Raw genomic sequence first — 16095 nt, forward strand, 5'->3', positions numbered from 1 at the left:
GAGATGGAGAAGGGGGAGGGGGGGGATAGGAGGAGGAGGGGGAGAGGAGAAGGGGGAGGGGGGGGATAGGAGGAGGGGGAGAGGAGAAGGGGGAGGGGGGGATAGGAGGAGGAGGGGGAGAGGAGAAGGGGGAGGGGGGGATAGGAGGAGGAGGGGGAGAGGAGAAGGGGGAGGGGGGGATAGGAGGAGGAGGGGGAGAGGAGAAGGGGGAGGGGGGGATAGGAGGAGGAGGGGGAGAGGAGAAGGGGGAGGGGGGGATAGGAGGAGGAGGGGGAGAGGAGAAGGGGGAGGGGGGGATAGGAGGAGGAGGGGGAGAGGAGAAGGGGGAGGGGGGGATAGGAGGAGGAGGGGGAGAGGAGAAGGGGGAGGGGGGGAAAGGAGGAGGAGGGGGAGAGGAGAAGGGGGAGGGGGGGATAGGAGGAGGAGGGGGAGAGGAGAAGGGGGAGGGGGGGGATAGGAGGAGGAGGGGGAGAGGAGAAGGAGAGAAGTGTGCAGAGAGAAGGTGTCTGTAGGAGAGAGATCTGGATGTTAGATGGAGGGATGGGGATAAATATATATATAATAGGACGAAAGAGGGAGAGAAAGAAAGGAGGGTTTAAAAGCTACACAGTACTGCAAGTCTGCAATCAAATAGAGAGCTGAAAAGGTGTTCCTGGTAATTCATTTATTCAATCAGTGAGAGAACATTTAGTTCAACCCATACTGACACACACACACACACACACACTTTCTCAGAATATTGACTCTGGATAGCGTCATGTAGGATTTAGTGCTGCCTGTCCTCCGAATGCAGTGCAGAACGACCTGTTATATTTCCTTCTCTCCTCCTCCTCCCTTCCCCTTCCCCTGCTTCTCCTCCTCCTCCTCCTCTCCTCCTCTACCCCTCCCCTCTCCTTCTCTCCTCCCCTCCTCTTCTCCTCTCCTCTCCTTTTCTCCCCTCCCCTCCCCTCCTCTCCTCCTCCAGGTGATCCGTATCCTGAAGGAGCTGAAGCAGAAGTACCCAGACAAGGAGCTGGACCAGCTGATGGAGCTGGCTAACTACTACGCCCTCCTCCACCAGCAGAAGAGCCGAGCCTTCTACCGCGTCCAGGCCACACGCATGATGATCGGCGCCGGCAACGTCCTGAAGAGGCACGTGGCCGACCACGCCCGCCGCGCCGCAGTGCCCGACGAGGAGGCCCCGCCCGAGGAGGACACCACTCTCTGCAGCCGCATCTCCTTCCAGAGCGCCCACAGCCAGTGCATGGAGAACTGTGGTGTGCTGACGCTGGGCGTGGTCTGCGTGGGCGGGGCCGGGGAGAGCACCTTCTACGTGGACTACAGGACGGAGGACGGCTCGGCCAACGCCGGCTCGGACTACGAGTACTGCGAGGGCACGCTGGTGTTCAAACCTGGGGAGACACGCAAGGACATCAAGGTGAGGAGTCTCACACACACACACACACACACACACACACACACACACACACACACCCCAGGCTGCCTCTCAGGGAGGAGGGGACCTGTGATGACACACACACCCCCCCCCAGGTAATGCGCTAAACCCCAGAGATGTGTTCAGCCAGCTCATGTCTGCTGGCCCCAGTGTGGGAGACCTGTCCTCGAACCACCTCCATCACACAGAGATCGCCTGAGAGCCAAACACTCAGAGTCTGCTTCTCTTCTCTCTCTGACAGCCAATCAGGCGCCCGGGAGCGAGGGTGTCGCCATAGCGAGCAGGAAATACATTTGAAACAGCCGTGTCCATGGAGACGAGGGTTTCTGTACTCGCAGCTCAACCTTTGTCTTCCTGTTGTTTACTTCTCCCCACCAGGGGGACGAATGTCCTTGGAGAGAAGAGAGAGAGAGAGACAGAAAGACAAGTTGCTTTGCTTTGAAATAACACCTCAAACTCCTCTGCTCCCAGATTTCAAAAGCTTCAAATGTGAGACAAGAGCAGCGGTTCAACTGTCTCCTTTCAGACGACATAATGAGTTCTGCTCACACCTCCATCACTTTCTATCATATCTGTTCAGCAGTGGGGTGTAGGGGCGACAAGCTGTGGGGCGTAGGGGGGACAGGCTGTGGGGCGTAGGGGGGACAGGCTGTGGGGCGTAGGGGGGGACAGGCTGTGGGGCGTAGGGGGGGACAGGCTGTGGGGCGTAGGGGGGGACAGGCTGTGGGGCGTAGGGGGGACAGGCTGTGGGGCGTAGGGGGGACAGGCTGTGGGCGTAGGGGGACAGGCTGTGGGGCGTAGGGGGGGACAGGCTGTGGGGCGTAGGGGGGACAGGCTGTGGGGCGTAGGGGGGGACAGGCTGTGGGGCGTAGGGGGGGACAGGCTGTGGGGCGTAGGGGGGGACAGGCTGTGGGGCGTAGGGGGGACAGGCTGTGGGGCGTAGGGGGGACAGGCTGTGTGGCGTAGGGGGGGACAGGCTGTGGGGCGTAGGGGGGACAGGCTGTGGGCGTAGGGGGGACAGGCTGTGGGGCGTAGGGGGGACAGGCTGTGGGTCGTAGGGGGGACAGGCTGTGGGGCGTAAGGGGGACAGGCTGTGGGGCGTAGGGGGGACAGGCTGTGGGTCGTAGGGGGGACGGCTGTGGGGCGTAAGGGGGACAGGCTGTGGGGCGTAGGGGGGGACAGGCTGTGGGGCGTAGGGGGACAGGCTGTGGGGCGTAGGGGGGACAGGCTGTGGGGCGTAGGGGGGACAGGCTGTGGGCGTAGGGGGGGACAGGCTGTGGTGAGGTCCTGGGAGGACGAGGGCTGGGAAAGAGCTGGACTGTGACGGTGTTGCCAGCTGACCGCTAGAGACTGTCGGGCATGCTTGGTGCTGTGTGGCAGCTGTGGAGCAGTGGATGTGTCTGAGTGCTGGATGGGAAGCTTTGAACCGTCTGTAGATCTCCTGCTGTCATCTCTTATCTGCATCCTCACACACACACACACACAGTCGCAGACAAATGACACTTACAGAAAGAAACAAACACTCTGTCAACATCTGTCTTTCTCTATCTTTTTGCTGTCTCACCCTCTATTTTTATCCCTCTCTATCCCTCATCCTCCCCTTCTCTTCTCCCCCTCTCTCCCCTTCTCTTCTCCCCCTCTCCTCTCTCCCCTTCTCTTCTCCCCCTCTCTCTTTCCCCCATCTCTTCTCCCCCTCTCTCTCTCCCCCTTCTCTTCTCCCCCTCTCTCTTTCCCCATCTCTTCTCCCCCTCTCTCTCCCCTTCTCTCCCTTCCCTCCCCCTCCTCTCCCCCCAGGTGGGCATCATCGACGATGACATCTTCGAGGAGGACGAGCACTTCTTCGTGCGCCTGCTGAACCTGCGCGTGGGCGACGCCGAGGGCATGTTCGAGAGCGACGAGGCCGGCTCCGCCCCCAAGGGCCGGCTGCTGGAGCCCCTGGTCGCCACGGTGACCATCCTGACGACGACCACACGCCGGCATCTTCACGTTCGGCGAGCGTCTGGTGCGGACCAGCGAGAGCGTGGGCACCCTGGAGGTGACCGTGGTCAGGAACTCTGGGGCCCGCGGCACGGTCATCCTGCCCTACCACTCGGAGGCCGGCACGGCCAAGGGGGGCGGAGAGGACTACGAGGACTGCAGGGGGGAGCTGGAGTTCTCCAACGATCAGACCACGTAAGTGATGGAGGGAAGAGGGGGTGGAGGGGGGGAGGGAGGGAGAGATGGATAGACCCACCTGAGAAGACTTGAGCCACTGTCCTCCCCCTCTCCTCCTCCTCTCTCCTGTTCCTCTCCTCCTCTCCCTCTCTTCCTCTCCCCCTCTCCTCCTCCTCCTCTCTCCTCCTCCTCTCTCCTGTTCCTCTCCTCCTCCTCTCTCCTGTTCCTCTCCTCCTCCTCTCTCCTGTTCCTCTCCTCCTCCTCTCTCCTGTTCCTCCTTTCTCCTGTTCCTCTCTCCTCTTCCTCTCTCCTCTCTTTCATCCGTGAAAGACAGACTAATTTCTCCATTATTCATCAAGGCCAGTATGCTGTGGGAACTGACACTGACACAATGGCTTTGTGTGTGTGTGTGTGTACACTTGTGGATGTGTGTGTGTGTGGACACATGCCTTCCTGTAAATGTGTGTCTAGGTGTTTAATTTCAGTGCTTTCAAGTAAAAAATTGCTTAGTAATTGTGGTGTGAGAGCAGACATAATGATCTGTAAATGTTCCCTCTTATAGATAGTGGTTTCTCAGTGTGTCTTAATTGCTTAATTGCTCCTACACCACCCTAAATATCTCACTGATTAAAAAACGAACCTTTGTCATCTATATTATTTTCTTTCTTTCTTTATTTTTTCAAACTTTTTTGTGAAATATTTTTTCATCCTTTCAAAAAACAAAAAGAGAGGAGAGGAGAACAGAGAAGCATAAAACAGAGTAAAGCAGAGCAGAGTACAATAGAGTAGAGTAGAGTGTATTAGTCATCAAGTACTCATCAATGATGCAAACTTTCTCTCCTCCATCCATCTCCCCATTCTCTCTCCTCCACCCTCCATCTCTCATTCTCTCCTCCCCCCTCCATCTCTCATTCCACCCCTCTGCCCGTATATGCACCCCTATTTTACCTTCCCTCCCTTGTCAATCCCTCCTTACGTCTCTCCATCCTTCTCTCCCCTCCACATCTACATCACTAGGAGAAATCTGTGTGTTGTTCTGTTTGTTTTAGTGTGTCTAAGGGTGTGTGTGTGTGTGTGTACTGTTCACTCAAGACGCTGTGATTAAATATTGACAAGGCCCTATGTTGCACCAGAGTGATTTAATGGCAAGCTGTGCGGCTTAATTTGGTCTGTATCGAAATGGCAATTTTTTCTGTTCCTCAATGTGTGTACAAGTGTGTGTGTGTGTACACGCGTGTGTGTGTGTGTGTGTGTGTGTCAGCTCATCGATAACCGTAAAGACCCTTTGTTGACAGCGCTTTAGGCTGGGTATTAAATATTAATAAGGCTCTGAGAATGGTGTGCATGTGTGTCTGAGCCCTGTGTGTGTGGGCGTGTACATGTGCAACACATACATCATGTCTGAAATATGCGTTTGTACGTGTGTGTGTGTTTCCAGTCAGACCCTGCAGGTGAGGATCATCGATGACGAGGAGTACGAGAAACGTGAAAGCTTCTACATCGTCCTGGAAGAACCACGCTGGCTCAAACGAGGGATCTCAGGTGCGTGTTTGAGAGAGAGAGACAGACAGACAGAGAGAGAGACAGACACAGAGAGACAGACAGACAGAGAGAGAGACAGAGAGAGAGACAGACAGATAGAGAGACAGAGAGAGAGAGTGTGTGTGTGTGTAAAGGCAGTTCTGTTAGTCTGTTTGCTAGCTTTAGCTTGGCAGAACTGTGGTTAGGCCTAGCAAGTAAGACAGGAAGGTGTGTGTGTGTGTGTGGGGGGGGGGGGGGGGGGGGGCTGCTGTGAAAGTTTCAGAGACAGCCAGCGTTGAAGTTAAACGGTCTGTGAAAGACTGACAAAGACAGAACATAGTGTTTGAGAGGGTTACAGAGAGAGAGTTTTATATATATAGATATATATATAGATATATTAGAGAGAGCGTTATATAGAGAGGGAATAAAGTGAAACTGCAGGTTCATTCTGAGCAGAGTTGGTGAGGAGGACGGCTTGTAACGATGCTTGTGTAAGTGAAATATCATGCGTTCAGTCAGGCGAAAATGTGTGATGGAATGTCATGGTCTATTGTTCTTTATCTATTTCTGCTCTGATACCCTTCTCTCCTCTCTCCTCTCCCCTCTCTCTCCCGTCTCCCCTCCGTCCTCTCTCCCCTCTCTCTCCCCTCTCTCTCCCCTCCCCTCCGTCCTCTCTCTTCCCTCTCTCTCCCCTCCCGTCTCTCTCTCTCCCCCACAGCCCTCCTTCTCAGTCAAGGTAAGTGGTGGCTGAATCTGTACATTTTACAAGATGTTCTGTAACGCTAATAGTAACAACTCACTGATCCATAGGTTATTAACCTGTTAGTAGCTAACCATCGGTTCTCAGTTTAGCCTTTTAGCCGCTAGCCTTTTAGCATCCAGCTAGAAGTTCTCAGTTAGCCTTTAGTGGCTAGCTAGCAGCTGGTTTGCAGTAATGAGTCAGGCCCTTTGCCTCAGTGGCAGTGCTCCATATAGATGCTGGTTTATTCACCGTACAGTTTAATCTATGAACAGCAGACCTTTCATCCCATAAAACACAGTCGTCGTCTTATCGACGGGCATTCTCCTCCTGATATTGGCTCATAAACCAGATCTGTGTAGTCCAGCACGGGGAGCTGGGAGCACCTGGGGACAGGAGTGCACAGGCTGTAAACACCTGTCACACCGCACTGCCCATCAGAGAGAAGCACAACATCACCAGCATATTCAGACTGAATGAACGCTTCTTTATACAGAATATGAACTGTATGTTGCGGCAAAATCACGTCCACCTTCTCTGTGATGTCATAGTTCAGGTTTGTTTCGTCCTCGTTGTCATAATCCCGATCCCATCTCATGTGATGTCACTGTGATGTCACTGTGATGTCACTGTTGAGGACTTCGATCCTTCGGCCTTTTCAATGTGACGCCAGGACTTCAGCTCAGTGTGGTTTATTGAAAGGATTCGCACGTTTCAATCTTCATGGGGATAAATGGTTGCGCTCTTGGGGATGAAGTGATTATGAGCGGGGTTTCTGCTAACCACAACATGATAGCTGCATGGGTAGAGCAGCCAGGCAGCACAGGCTGACAGCAGGCAAGGGGGCTGGGGGGCTGGGGGGCTGGGGGCACCAGGCTTGTGGATGACAGGAGGTTCTGAAGCAGAGATGCTGGAACCTACCTCATCATTAGGGGCTCTTGGCTTTGAGGAGAGACAGTCCACATCCAGGTGTAATCCCACACACACACACACACACACGTACAGGCACACACACACAGGCACACACACACACACACACGTACAGGCACACACACACACACACGTACAGGCACACACACACAGACGTACAGGCACACACACACACACGTACAGGCACACACACACAGGCACACACACACGTACAGTCACACACACGCACGCTTGACGGTGGGAGGAGAGGCTGAGTATCAGTCCTGCAGCAGACAGGAGAGGCTCCAGATCTGTCCTCAGAGACGATCGCTCTGGGATTGTCTGAGCCGATTGCTTTTCACTTTACTTACAGGAAGCACATCAACTTGTCCCATCGCTGCCCTCCTGTGCCCACAAATCACCTCTTTACTGTCTCTGCACTCCCTCTTTCACTCATCTCTCCATCTCTCCCTCTTTCATCCACCTCTCTCTCTCTCTTCACCACTCTTCGTGTCTTCATTTCTCTGTTTCTCTCGACCCCTCCGTCACTCTCTCCAGCATCAGCATTCATTTCATCCCTCGCTCCTAACTCTCCCCATCTGTTTCCCCGACACGCTCCTCCCTTCCCTCTCCGCCTGCCGCTACACCCCTCCCTCCCTCCTTCTCTCACCCTCTCATCCTTTCATCTTCTGGTGAATCCTCCTCTCTAATCTCTCTCTTTCCTTTATTCCTTCTTCATCCCTCAGCACACCATTACACCCACACACGCACCATATCTCTGGCTCTGTTCCTTCCCCCTTCCTCTCTCTTTCTCTGTCTCCCTTCCTCTCTCTCTCTCTCTCTCTCTCTCTCTCTCTCTCTCTCTCTCTCTCTCTCTGTCTCTCTTTCACTCTCTGTCTCCCTTCCTCTGTGTCTCCCTTCCTCTCTCTCTCTCTCTCTCTCTCTCTCTTTCACTCTCTGTCTCTCTCTCTCTCTGTCTCTCTCTCTGTCTCTCTCTCTCCCTCATGTCTCATGGCCTTATGGAGGATCTTGATACCAGGAAATAATACTGACTCGACATCTAGTATTTATAGAATATCTGTGTTTCAGTTTCTCTCTCTCCCTTTTTCTCACTTCTCTCCTTGCCCCTCTCCCTATCCCTCTCTTCTCCTCTATCTCCCTCCCTCCCTCCCTCCCTCCCTCCCTCCCTCCCTCCCTCCCTCCCTCCCTCCCCCTCCTCCAGAGGACCCAGAAGGCCAGATGAGTGTGGAGGAGGAGGAGGCCAGGAGGATAGCAGAGATGGGGAAGCCCATACTGGGGGAGCACAGTAGGCTGGAGGTGGTGATCGAGGAGTCCTACGAGTTCAAGGTACCAGGACACCAGAACACACACACCTCACACACACACCTCACACACACACCTCACACACACACACCTCACACACACCATACTGCACACTTCTGTTTGATCAACACCCCAAATATGTGTCTCAGACTTTCTCAGTGGATTCAATTTAATACCGAATCAGGTTTCAGAAATCCCAAGGGTGTCACACGGCCATGATAACTGTGGTTTTGTTCTGTAAACATGTACCGTTTACTGTAAATATATATACTGTATACTGTAAATATATATACTGTAAATATATACTGTAAATATATATACTGTATACTGTAAATATATATACTGTAAATATATACTGTAAATATATATACTGTACTGTATACTCATACTGTAAACTCAGGCTTCCTTCCACAAACATGGTCCCTCCTCTATAGCGGACTAGGTCGAGGCTGTTGTAACAGGATTGCCCTTGTCGTATTACATTAGAGTTATGATTTGTAGTCCAGTAAAGTAGTATTATACTCCAGGGAATTGTAGTTTCAATTGACTGGCACTTGCTTTTATTAGATCCTACGTTGGATCAATGTCTTGTTTGCTTGTGAGGGGAAACTCAGGAGCTGACAAACGAACCAGCTATGTTTACCATAATCTGCTGTGTGTGAGAAAGTGAGAGGGAGAAAGAGAAAGGGTGTTTTATTTCACAGTTGTGGGTGTGTGGGTGTGTAAGGTGTGTGTGTGTGTAAGGTGTGTGTGTGTGCGTGTGTGTGTGTGTAAGGTGTGTGTGCGTGTGTGTAAGGTGTGTGTGTGTGTGTGTGTAATGTGTGTGTGTGTAAGATGTGTAAGGTGTGTGTGTGTGTGTGTGTGTGGTGGCTGGTCCATGTGCAGCAGTGATGCTGAGCTTGTCAGTATTCTGCTCACGGTGTTCCCTGGTCTCGCCTCAGCGCTCCTTCTGCCGTCCTGTCCTCTGATTGGCTGCTAACTGTGTTTGTGATTGGTAGAGCACCGTGGACAAGCTCATTAAGAAGACCAATCTGGCGCTGGTGATCGGCACACACTCCTGGAGGGAGCAGTTTGTGGAAGCAGTGACTGTCAGCGCAGGTGAGGAGTGTGTGTGTGTGTGTGCATGTGTGTGTGTATCCCTGACTTCCTCCAGAAGAGAGGAGTGAGGAGGTGAATGAGGAGTCTTTGATGTCTGGCAGCGTTAGACCAGCTCAAACACAGACTCTTCACCCTCTCAGATCCTCAGCTGAACGTACCGGCTCGTAAACGCCCGTCTGCTCTGCCAGGCCTTTCATGTGAACTCTCACAACTCCTCCAATACTGCCTGTCATGAAGTCCAACATCAAGGAACACTGTCAGAAGTATGAAATACATTAGAACTATGAACTTCTGATCATTGTTATCTGCTGTACTTTTTATATCAACTGTTTGTACGTTGCTTCGGATAAAAGAGTCTAAATGAATCAAATGTGATGTGAATGGAAGGCCCAGTAGACCATGGATACACAACAAGCTGCTGTGTCTGCAGGCTGTAGGATAATGAGATGGATGTTCTTCAATAAGGGATTCCAGCTGGTTTGCTGGTTATCTGCTACCAGGTTATTGTGGCTGTAGTTTTGTTTACTTGTTATAAACAAGAGCGTGAAGGCCTGTGAGATCGACGTGTTTCCTAGGTAATGTCCCCCCCCTGCTGGACATGTATGTGTATTGCAGGATGTGATCTCAGCTAGATCTCAAATCCTCACCTACTTTCTCCTCTGCTTCTTCCTCCTCCATCCCTCTCTCCCTCTCTCCACCCCCTCTCACCCCCTCTCTTTCCCTCTTCCCCCTGTCTCCACCCCCTCTCCCTCCTCCCTCTGTCTCCACCCCCTCTCCATCTCTCGCTCTCTCCACCCCCTCTCTCTCCCCCTCTCACTCAACCCCCCCCCCCCCCCCCCCCAGGTGGCGGTGACGATGACGATGAAGAAGGGCGCGAGGAGCGGCTCCCGTCCTGCTACGACTACGTCATGCACTTCCTGACAGTGTTCTGGAAGGTTCTGTTTGCGTGCGTGCCGCCCACCGAGGTGTGGAACGGCTGGGCCTGCTTCTGCGTGTCCATCTCCGTCATCGGGGTCCTGACGGCCGTCATCGGGGACCTGGCCTCCCACTTCGGCTGCACCGTGGGGCTGAAGGACTCAGTCACTGCCGTGGTGTTCGTGGCCCTGGGGACCTCCATCCCTGGTGAGGGAGGGTGAGGGTGGGTGGGAGGGTGAGGGTGGGTGGGAGGGAGGGTGAGGGTGGGTGGGTGGGTGAGGGTGGGTGGGAGGGTGAGGGTGGGTGGGAGGGTGAGTGGGAGGGTGAGTGGGAGGGTGAGGGTGGGTGGGAGGGTGAGGGTGGGTGGGTGAGGGTGGGTGGGTGGGTGAGGGTGGGTGGTAGGTTGAGGGTGGGTGTGGCTGGGTGTTGACAGTAAAAAACTAATTTCCTGGTGAGTGTGTGTGTCTATACCTGTGTTTAAGAGTGTGTGTGTTTGTTGGCATGGCCTGTCACCTCGGCTAACATACCCCCAACACACTTTCTCGCCCCCCCCTCTCCCCTCTCCCCCCTCCCCCAGACACGTTTGCCAGCAAGGTAGCGGCCACACAGGATCAGCATGCGGATGCCTCAGTGGGCAACGTCACCGGCAGCAACGCAGTCAACGTGTTCCTGGGCATCGGCGTGGCGTGGTCGCTGGCCGCCGTGTACTGGCGGACCAAGGGCAAGCCCTTCCTCGTGGACCCCGGCTCGCTCGCCTTCTCCGTCACCCTCTTCACCATCTTCGCCTTCGTGAGCATGGGCGTGCTGCTGTTCCGCCGGAGGCCCTCCATCGGGGGAGAGCTGGGGGGGCCCAGGGGGGCCCGCATTGTCACCAGCCTGCTGTTCCTGGGGCTGTGGTTTCTCTACATCCTCTTCTCCAGCCTGGAGGCCTACTGCCACGTTGAGGGCTTCTAGAGGAGGGAGGAGGGAGGAGAGAGGAGAGAGGGAGACGAAGGCTTGTTTGGGGGGAGGGAGGGAGGGGGGAGGGTACAGTATCTTGATCTACACACACGCATACACATACACACACACACACACTGTAGGGGTGTTGGATACTTGTGTGTCTGTTTGCCGTTCTCTGCTCACACTGAAGCACGTAACACACTTACTCACACACATTGTCTCTCACACACACACACACATACACATTTTAACACACACACAGGTAGAACCTGTAGGGTAGGGGGAGACCCAGCTAGCAACATAACACTGAATCATTTACACACAGTTATCACACACACACACACACACACACACTGGAGAGACAAGGAAGAGAGGAGTTTCAGTAAAGGAAGAAAAGAGAGGAATGTTGGAGAGAGTTCCAGGAAGGAGATGAGGAGGTGTATACAGGAAGGAAAGATGAGAGGAGTGATATACAGGAAGGAGAGATGAGAGGAGGTATATACAGGAAGGAGATGAGAGGAGGGATATACAGGAAGGAGAGATGAGAGGAGGTATAAACAGGAAGGAGAGATGAGAGGAGGTATATACAGGAAGGAGATGAGAGGAAGTAGAGGGAAGGAAAGAGAGACAGCCAGGTGGGTTTACACAGAGAGAGAGACAGGTGTGTTTACAGAGAGAGAGAGACAGACAGGTGGGTTTACAGAGAGAGACCCAGCACAGTTATCACATATCACATCATCAAGGTGTTTTGATAGAGACGGGTGTGTTTACAGATAGAGACAGACAGGTGTGTTTACAGAGAGACAGACAGGTGTGTTTACAGAGAGACAGACAGGTGTGTTTACAGAGAGAGAGAGAGAGAGAGAGAGAGAGAGAGAGATAGGTGTATTGCTAGGAGTTTGAAGGGTGGACAATGAGAGCGTGTCTGATCTTGAACCTGCCGTGAGCCGTCGAGTCACTTTCGTCCAGGTTTCTACAGTGGTGAAAGAAAGGCTATGAACAGAATGGCTGTTTGGTAAAAAAAAAAAAAAAAAAAAACATTTACAATACAGGATCATAAAGCAATCCTGTTTACCTCACCTTCTGCCCCAGCCCCATGGCCACGCCCCCTAGCCCCATGGCCACGCCCACCCACTCCTCTCCCAGCCTTGGTCCCTGTAGAGTGCTCTGTCAGACACCGAGAGGCACCGCACCTGTCCACCACTGGGGGGCGCCACTATGATGGACTGGCTGGTTGTAAATAAGAGTTTCTATCCTGCTGATCGCGCTGTGCTGGAGCAAAGAAGGGATTCTGTCAACAGATGCTCTCCCAATACACACACACACACACACTCAGGTACACACACACACACACCTAAAATATAAAGGCAGAAGGCATCATGGTTGTAGAAAAACTTTCCCTTTGATATCATTTTGAAAAAAGAATCCTGGACAAACAAAGTATGTTGTTCTACTTTCTGTGTAAAGCTGGATTCAGTGGAGGGTTCTGATTGGCTGACTGGACAGGAAGCCTGTCAGAGACAAGAGGAAGAAGAGGCCAAGATGAGGTCCCCAAAAAAGACAAGGTTGCATCAAGGGCACTTATTGGTCAATCTGACCACTTGAGGGATTTCCGGGGCCAATCGTGAGTCCCGTTACATGTTCCGTTCCATGATGTCTGCTGTGGGCGGTTTAATCCAACTCTGTTGATATTTGTGATAATAATAATAATAACGAAACTATTTGTGATTTGTGATACTTTCCTGTAACTATGTCTCCTTTTCTCAGGGCTGTCTGTCAGCCTGAACTGAGGCATTGTGGGTAGGGGTGCATGAGCTGATAGAATCTAGTCGGCACGGTAACGGCATGGCCAACTGTAAACTATATGCATGGGTAATGAAGCGAGGGCTGGACTGTTTCATTCATCCTCTCTGACAGGAGGACACTAGTCCACACCGCAGCACCACCACATACCTGCCCCACCAGTGCACACCACCAGGGGGCGCTGTGTCTGGGTCCTGTGGATGTGGAGCCTGAGGTCCCTCCAGGCCACACGGCACATTGACACAAGCAGGGGTTGGTATGTCTCCTCTACCTGTGGGTGACGAGCATCATGGCCTGCTCGGTAGCCTCCGACCCAACTAACACAGACTGTTATTCAGAGGATGTGTTTAGGACAGGGCTGTCCAAAAAACCCTGCTCCTGGTGAGATATCCTCCTGGAGGTTTACACTCGTACCATGGAGCAGGATTGGTTACAAACCTACAGGAGGGTAGATCTCCAGGAGCAGGATTGGTTACAAACCTACAGGAGGGTAGATCTCCTGGAGCAGGATTGGTTACAAACCTACATGAAGGTAGATCTCCAGGAGCAGGATTGGACAGTCCTGGTTTAGGGATTAGAGACCCTCTCTAGAGTTACACCCTGCACTCTTAGCGCCTTATGATCTGAATTAGTATTTCCTGCTCCGCCCTCCGGCCCGCACTTCATCCCGGGTGACATGTAGTGTACATTTACATTTAGCAGACGCTCTTATCCAGAGCGACTTACAGTAAGTACAGGGACATTCCCCCCGAGGCAAGTAGGGTGAAGTACCTTACCCAAGGACACAACGTCATTTGGCACGGCCGGGAATCAAACTGCCGACCTTCAGATTACTAGCCCGACTCCCTCACCACTCAGCCACGTGACTCCCATGTAGAAAAGCTTTATACAGCCGACCTGGCACCAGATACCAGAAGAAGAGAGAAACTATATGGATGAATAAACACAGATGTACCGATGACTCGTCAGAACAAGCCGGCCTAAAGTTTCTATTGGTTGCTGTGTGGTGGTGGTGTGATCCTATTGGTTGCTGTGTGGTGGTGGTGGTGTGCTCCTATTGGTTGCTGTATGGTGGTGGTGTGATCCTATTGGTTGCTGTATGATGGTGTGGGAGATCACTGGTGCTCTGCTCCTGTCTGAGGTCAAAGTGCAATAAGACAGATGTGAGGAGCTGACTACAGTCTTCTGTAGTGTCATTGTTTGTGATGACCAGTCTTACTTCACACCCGCATAACAGAAAAATGAATACATTAGAAAACACCTGTTACAGACCTCAAGGACATTTTAGCGCAGTATTTGGATCACAAATAGACATGGTTACACTGAAATGGACATTATCCAGTGTCAACTGGAACTATGATACTATAACAGTCTTTAACAGGTGTAAATGTCTTGGTTCGACACATTCTAGTAATTAAGTGTAAATGAGTTAGATTACTGTTATTTATTCAAATGTTCACTGCCTGATATTAAGCCGAAGCCTACTGAGGTATAACTGAGGTAAATTAGCGAATATCTTGTTAACGTCTGTTTTCTTTAGCGTGCTACGCTTTGATAAAGCAAGACTCGTTCTGTTCTGCTGTCCGTTGGGCTTACAAGGCCTTGCTGTTTCTCTCCTTTCGTCGCAAATATTCAAGATTTTTCTTTCTTTTTCTATAGGCTATATCTAAAAGCGCGTTTTAGATATAGGCTAGATAAGAGCTGCACATGTTACAGTAGGCTACTGTAGGGACAGGATTTAGGTACTGTGTGCAGTACAGCCATTTAGGTACTCTTCATCCTATAGGTACCAAACCGACACCACTATAGTGGTTGGTATACAGTAGATAAGATTTTGATACTTTTTTCAAAATTAAGAACAATGTGATGTTATCTACTGTTATAACTCATAACCATACGGCTCATATTCTTTGTTAACATCACACATTTATGGTTGTCATTCCCCGGAGATACTAAAAAAGGATTTATCTACTAGTTAATGTATGTTCAACTCCTCAAAGCTAATATAAAAGTCTGAGCTGTTGATGAGCCTCTTTCGGTGTGGTTGACATGTGCAATATGAAACTATCTGCCCGTTGCTTTCATCTTTGATATTGAGCAGGGAACCCAGCTGGTGTATCGGAGTGAGAACCGTGAAACTCGCTCCTCAGGTATATAACAGGCCACCCGCGTCAACGAAGAGCTAGCTTTTCTTTGGCGTAGCTGGTAGTGGTCACGCTTGGCAAGTCGGAGGATCTTGCGTTCGAGCCCAGTGAGTGGCCAACGAGCCTTGTCGTGACGGAGCGTGGCTACAGCTGTTACATACCCGTCACACTGGCTCTGTAGTCCAGTGTTTGTTGAACTCTCTGCAAACCGACAACTACTTATTTATTAAAACTTACTCTGGGGAGAAAGGGTCACGTGCGAGAAGCATGTTTACACAACGAACTGGAACTTTGCCATCTGATCTGTTTGTTTACAATGAGTCCTAGGCATCGAGGAATATGTTACTGTAACCAGTAGGCTCTCGACACAGCTATCAACAGTGTACACGAGCAACGTTCCAGTGTCGTTTGATTACTACAACTAACTGTCTGGCTCAGGCCATTGCTGTAGCTAACTGTGACATCACTTCCTGGTGTTTTTCTATGTGCGTCCTACTGTGAAGTAGCATGAGCCGCCTCCAATGTGTTAGCATGTGTAACCGAAGTCTAGCTGTGTTGACATCTCTCTTCCTGGGTTGCCCTCCCCATGTGACTACTGAAATGCTCTGCGAAAGGTTGCTAGGAACTTATCTACGTGATGACAAACCTGGCAACCCCAGGGAGTGACAAACCTGGCAACCCTAGTGAGAGACTTGTCTGTCTTGTCTGCTGTGTATTCGCTGCCTGTGAAGGCAGGAAACAAGAAGTCTGTGCTCGACTGTTTGTCCTTACACCCCCGCATTTGGTTGTCTGTTTTCCAGAGTGTGATATCACTGCGTGTTTGGTGCCTCTTAAGTCCTCCACTTTCTCACTCGCTGTTTGGGGCGGTGGGTTCGAAACCCCCCGGGTCTTGCTCTTAAATGTGTCCTCTGTGTGGTTTTATCTGTGATTCTTTCTCTCTGCCTGATATGTAGGGAAATAATGACACTTTAAAAGGATATGTGAAAATACGAATATACATTTATTTAATACTGTAATAAATGAATTTAAAATAATATTTACTTTAATTTTTATGAAAGAAAAAAAAACTTGAGAAAAAAATGAATAATCCTGAAACGTGTTTTTTGAGAATA

General features: G+C 51.5%; 1 protein-coding gene across 1 annotated transcript in view; it reads left to right on the top strand.

The window, feature by feature from the left end:
- The window catches only part of LOC136951344 (sodium/calcium exchanger 2-like), a 17935-nt gene extending 6887 nt beyond the window's left edge, over positions 1–11048 (top strand). Inside the window, 9 exon segments of the mRNA XM_067245697.1 lie at positions 965–1417; positions 3230–3400; positions 3402–3607; positions 5028–5131; positions 5829–5846; positions 7981–8105; positions 9080–9179; positions 10023–10301; positions 10672–11048. Of these exon segments, the coding sequence (XP_067101798.1) occupies positions 965–1417; positions 3230–3400; positions 3402–3607; positions 5028–5131; positions 5829–5846; positions 7981–8105; positions 9080–9179; positions 10023–10301; positions 10672–11048 (1833 nt within the window).
- The last annotated feature ends 5047 nt before the right edge of the window (positions 11049–16095 follow it).

Source organism: Osmerus mordax, chromosome 11, assembly GCF_038355195.1.
Source record: "Osmerus mordax isolate fOsmMor3 chromosome 11, fOsmMor3.pri, whole genome shotgun sequence".
Classification (NCBI taxonomy): Eukaryota; Metazoa; Chordata; class Actinopteri; order Osmeriformes; family Osmeridae; genus Osmerus; species Osmerus mordax.